Here is a 6,030-nt window from a genome sequence, read left to right as displayed (position 1 = left end):
TTTTTTAAAAAAGAAATGAATGCAGAAAAGCAGAAGGCAATATGGGGGACTTTAAGAAGAGTCAAATGTAAAGGGGGAAATGAACGAAAATCGTAATGTATTGACTTCAAAAGTTCAGTGCACTACTTTTGTTGCACAGGTATACAGCGACAGCAAAGGATATTTGTCCTCGAACATGATCCGTAATAATGTCAAGGAAATCGAACAGGGCTATGGATGCTGTTCAACAACCACAGTAAAGTTTTATGGGACTGCAAGACGTTGCCCTGCATACTTCTTAACGGTCCAGATTTGTGCTTCATATTTTTGGCCATTCCTTACAAAATATGCGGTTTTCTAGCTAATCACTGAGGAATGAAGTCATCATATAACGGCATACTTTTGAATTTCTGACTTTATGTTTCAGAAAGGCACGATAATGCAATACCTACTACTCTAGCTATTTTCTATGTTTATCGGAACAATATTTAAAAATTGTCCCATATTTTGGACCTTTGACCCCCCCCCCCCATTGTTTTGTCCGGATTTCTTGGTATTAGATGTTGAGAGATGTAATTGACCCTTATTTTCTACCCTTGCCCCCCCCCCATTGTTTTTAATTTTGTCCGGATTTCTTACTCTTACATGTTGAGAAGTCTTCTGCACCGTAACACAGCCCCCACCTCACTATTTTGGTTTACTTACTAAACTCATACGGTCAACGTCATCATGCTTTACTCCGAAACACGTACCAGGTCAAGTAAAAGTATTCCAAAACTTTGCCTTGCAATTTCCCGGCCAGAACAGTTATCCTTGATAATAATGTCTTTTTTATACGTGTAACCCCAATGTTTAAAAGAAACAACTGAATTCTAAGTGCAGCAAGAAAGATGGACTAATATTTAAAACTGAAGAATTTCTTGAACATGTCTTTTCCGCCACCAGCACACTTTCTTTTCAGACTTCACAGAGCTTTGCGTAGGGTTGCCACCTTTTCAGATGCCCAAAGTGGGACATTTTGGTACAAACATCAGATTTTGTAGGGCGAAACGTACCCACGGCCAGTACCAAGGACAGAACTTCACTTTTTTGCCTAAATAAAAGCTTTTCTTTTAGAATTTAGTTGCGTATTCTGATTCTTGTAACATTTAGGTGTTTCAGATACAGAATAACTGTTTTATGCAACTATTACCTAATGTATACGAAATAATTTTGTCCAAAAATCTCAGGACATTTGCCATTTTTTCAATTTTCTTGCAGGACACAACTACCCAAAGAGGGACTCTCCCTCGCAAAGTGGGACAAGTGGTAACTCTAACTTTGCGTTCGAGACCCTCGACATCTTGCTTAATACCTGCCATTTGACACTTTCAAAATATGCATAACGTACAGTTTTCAGTGAGGTATCCACAAAATTCGTAGTCGATGTTAATTAATACAGTGAGGTAGCGGGTGTTTTGTGGTGCATCGTAAGCCCACTGCAACTTACCTATGTTAAAATGTTTAACTGCTGTCTCCCTGGATCGCTACCCGGAGCATTATCAGACCCCACCCATTGTACCCAAGGTGCACTTTTCCGAAAAGCAGGTTTAATTGACATACCTAACGTCAGTGGATTTCCCTGCCAAGACTGTCACTTTCAAAGACTAGGGATATTCTACAGGTGAGCATCAAGCCATCATTCACTTTCTTAGCTGGTACAATTTTAAGACAACTATGACAGTTTGTAGAAACTGGGAAAAAGGATTGTGGATGGCTAGATGGAAGACAGTTTATAATGATCAGTTGCATACACATTGGCTTCACATAAGACCACTGCCTAAAATAATATTTTGTTCTGTCTCAGTGATGACAGAAATGTGTTATTTCTATCCCATTTTCAAGAAAAATGTTGTAGAGAAATAAGGTCTGAAAATGTATAAACAACACTGCATTCTTGATTAGCCAGTTGTCCCAGTAAAGAGAGAAATACAAAATAATTAATTGTATTGTTAGGAGTGTACGAGTATAAACAACTGCAACAAACTTGTAAGGTGCCATCTCAAACGGTTGATGAAGTCCCACCAGCCCAAAGTATATCTCTCAACCTCTTAGTGCAAGAAATCTGGACAAGGCCTAACAAAATGGGGGGACAAAGGTCTAAAATAGGGACAAAGTTTAAATATTGCTCTTATGATCTTAGCATGTTGCTAGAATAACACGGTTTATTTACATCTTCTGAAGGATTTAAAGTCTGAAACTCAAATGTAGCATGTAGGTCATTATTTAGTGACCTCAGTCCCCAGATCATCCCCGCGATTTGCCAGAAAACCACGCATTTTATGAGGAATTGACCAAAAACTACGACGCAAAAAATCTGGACATTCTGCGAAAATCTGAACTGTTGAGAGGTATGGGGCCACCTGTTTCTAGAACCACAGAAGTTCCGCAACCTGAAAACTTCAAAGGTCAAACAACAACAGAAGCGGCAGATGAATAAGACCCCCCCCCCCCACACACACACACACACACGCGCCCACACACCATACCGTCTCTCTCCATCTATGACGTAAGAACTCCGGTAGAAGCCCAGAAGATCGTCATCGATGCGAGCGTGGTAACTCATTCTTAAGTTGTAACGCTTTTGGGGTTCCAGCTGTCCGGATAAAGCCATAACGAATACCTGATTTGGAGGATAAAAGAATGTCCTAGTCACATTAAGGGCTGAGGGCGCCGCCCTACCGTCCGCGGACAATTGGACCCTCGTAATCTTCAGCTGAGTGTCAGCATGGAGCACAAGGAAGCGGCTGAAGTTCAGGCACTCAATGGCGATGCCCACTTCTCCAGAGAAAGTAAAGTTGTCCATAAAAGTGGTGAGCATCAGGTTATAATGTAAAGGTTGTAACGCTGTAGGCAAGCGGAGATCGAGCCATGGTTTGGCATCCTCCTCTTCTTCTTTACGTTCCTTCTGAGGGGAAGCATCGTTGCTCGCAGTCGGGCTGTGAGGGGGGACCTTAGCATCACTAGCCAGCAGACTACTGTTAGCAGTTCTATGAGAGCCTTCACTTCCAGTAGCACACTCTTCAAATCTGACGCTGAGTAGGACTGCAATGATAGTCACGATTATAAGCGCTAGAATTGAAATGGCGAAGCCTAGGACTAGCTTCTTGTGGACCGTAATGTGTCTCTCCGTGGTCCGGGGTCTTACCACCATTGTGTCAGCCCACTGATCAGAAAGACCTCTTCCGTTTCTCACAGAGTCCTCCTCGATCATCATCGGCGTGAAAGATAAACCCTTCTTATCACGTTTATCGTCCAAAGCCATTGCACCTCCTCCGGTGCCAAGCTTGCTTACAGGAAGGCATGCAAATGACAAGCAGTGTTTGCCAGTCTAGCAACAGAACAACTTGTGCAGACTTTCACTCTGCAAAGTGCTTGCTTGATCCCGGAGTCTGATCTTTCTCTAACCTGGCATCACACTGAGCACTGCCTTGGTGTTAACTGTAATAGAGCAATGCAAACAATACATCCATACTTCAGTAGTTCCTCACTGATGAGTTCCACCGAAAGCGCCCTGATGCCTCAGCAGCGACGCACAACTTGCAACTGACTATCGGATGCTATAAAGCACCAAATCCTTTAGCCTCCTCGACCCCCTAAATGTTCACTTGGGTGTTTTATTTTGTCCGGACACTTCATGTATCGCGATCGCCTCGCAACCTGCTGGGAAATCGCTGTCGTCTCGCAGATGGGAGGGGGTACTTAACAGGGTCTGCCTCCAATAGCAAAGTGTCTGATCTCCAAAGCAACAAGCTCCCCACCTCCGTGCTCTCCTTTCTGCATATGGTGTGCACAATGACTACAACAAATAACATTCATGGAGACAGATGGTAGTGTCTGAGAAAATAGCAAGGCTGGTCCCAGCAGCTCGTCCAGCGAGGGATGCACTTGTCCTGCTGTACAGCTTGCATTCACATCAGGTGTTAGCATCGGGGTACCGCTGTTTTCATACCTGACCACACAAGCTGGGAGATTATTCTGTAAGGGTAAAAGCAAGTATGTCCTAGGGTGACAGAACCATGCAAACATTCTAAAACAGTAATATAGGATCTAAGTCATTTCTGCGAGCTTCTCTGCTTTGTATTGTAGCAAACACATTGCCTTTGCAGGATGGCTTTTAGTGTTGCACTGCTTGCAACTTTCTGAAGTCCTGGACTAAAGTCGCAGCTGTAGAGAAACTAGGAATCCACATTTAAGAAGTTCACTCACCGTGCAAAGTCTGAATGTGATACGTGCTGCGAAGTTTCACTATCTGCTATCTAAGATTTGTTGCACTCGGGGTCCTTTCTAAGTTTGAAATGTACCGTTTGTTATGTTTAGTACATCTTTGTGGCGTATAATCTTTGCACGGGGGATGGGATGCAGAGACAGGCTGCATTAGGGTCTGCTGTGTTTTTAGAAGACTAACTGTAGTCACTTTGCTCTTCTCTCAAAACGTGCGTTTCAGTGTCAGATCAGTGTAGAGTACAGATATTAAATAATATCAGAGATTGCATGTATACATATTTTATTCTTAAAAAAAATGCATGCTGATTCAAACGTTACTGTTCTAGCTCTCCTTTCTGCATATGTACTGTAAAGTATAGCACACGTTGACAACAGCTATTGATATCTACTACACACAATGTTTATTGGCTCTGGTTGCCCAAATATATATAATGCAGCTGCTCAGGGTCAAATAGGTTCCTTCTCATCCCTCCATACCTAGCCCTTCTCCATCCACAAGGGCCTGCAGACAGTGGCCATCATTTTATATGGTTAACTAAGTACAGGCCTTGTATGTATTTAGAGACAATCGAGATAATCTACAGAACTTTTGTTCTCTTCCCTATCCACCATGTGGTGTGTTTTTCTTCTAAAAGTCAACAGAGCCAAAGGATGCAAATTCACTAGAAGATATTTTTGCACGTAGCTGTCTTATGCTGTAGTCACAGCCTGTTCACACTTAGACTTCAGCTCAGTGCAAGAAAAAATAGCAACGAGGTCATTACTCACGTTTTTAATGACTGTGATATTGTGCTATTATGGCACTGCAGGGATTTCAAATAAACATGATGGAGTAAACACAAGTGTGCATGTATGTGCACACAAACACACACACACTATATATATATATATATATATATATATACATATATATATATATATATATATATATATATATATATATATATATATATATATATATATATATATATACATATATATATATATATATATATGTGTGTGTGTGTGTATACAGCCTCCCCCCCCACACACACATGTAACTACACACACACACAGATTTTCTAAACAAGTGAGTGGCAGTTCTATACCAGATGCACTGCTCCTTCTTGTGGTCTAACTGTAAATAACATTTTTCCTATTATTTTATTTTATTTGCATTTGTTGTATAGCATAATAGATCTATACATACACACACACACACACACACACACACACATATATATATGTGTGTGTAGTGGTCGACTGCAAAAAATAACAAATAAAAGTGGGACTTTCCGATTATACATTGTAAATGAGAGAATTTATAGTATGTGTATCAGATCTAAATGACAGTTCAGTTAGGCAATAGAGCACAGCATTGTGGGTTATCATCATCATCGTCACAGTATAAAAGTATATCAAAATGTGGAATTAATGTAAACATCAATAAAGTCTTGACATGCAAAATGTGTCACTCATGATGATAAAATTAATGATAATCGAACAGAGGTCTGTGTCATACAACCTATTATTTATTTATTTATTTTTTTTTTAATTAAAATATCAGTTTAGTTACTTACAATAAACTGAGAAGGGTACTGACAGTTGTAAAAGCATTTTATGATACATTGTAAAATATTGCTTTCAGGGTAACATTTTATGGCACATTATGCAAAAATTATTATAAAAATCTAGTAATGCACTGCAGCAGAGTTTAATCAAATAAAAGCCTATACTGACACATCTGTGTAAAGCAGAATGTTTTGTTAGACTTATGGAATTTAACATCAGTGCCTTATTCCTTTA

At 40.3% G+C, this 6,030-nt stretch overlaps 1 protein-coding gene across 1 annotated transcript in view; it reads right to left on the bottom strand.

Moving 5' to 3' along the window:
- TRHDE (thyrotropin releasing hormone degrading enzyme) overlaps window positions 1-4,138 on the bottom strand; it is a 5,519,112-nt gene extending 5,514,974 nt beyond the window's left edge. Inside the window, 1 exon segment of the mRNA XM_044088069.1 lies at window positions 2,508-4,138. Coding sequence (XP_043944004.1) covers window positions 2,508-3,283 — 776 coding nt within the window. The 5' untranslated portion in view covers window positions 3,284-4,138.
- Window positions 4,139-6,030: the final 1,892 nt, after the last annotated feature.

The sequence above is a fragment of the Protopterus annectens genome, chromosome 11.part0 (genome assembly GCF_019279795.1).
Source record: "Protopterus annectens isolate FY-2018-M chromosome 11.part0, PAN1.0, whole genome shotgun sequence".
Taxonomy (NCBI): Eukaryota; Metazoa; Chordata; order Ceratodontiformes; family Protopteridae; genus Protopterus; species Protopterus annectens.
Note: the sequence above shows the minus strand (reverse complement) of the source record. Positions and strands in the feature narration are given on the sequence as shown.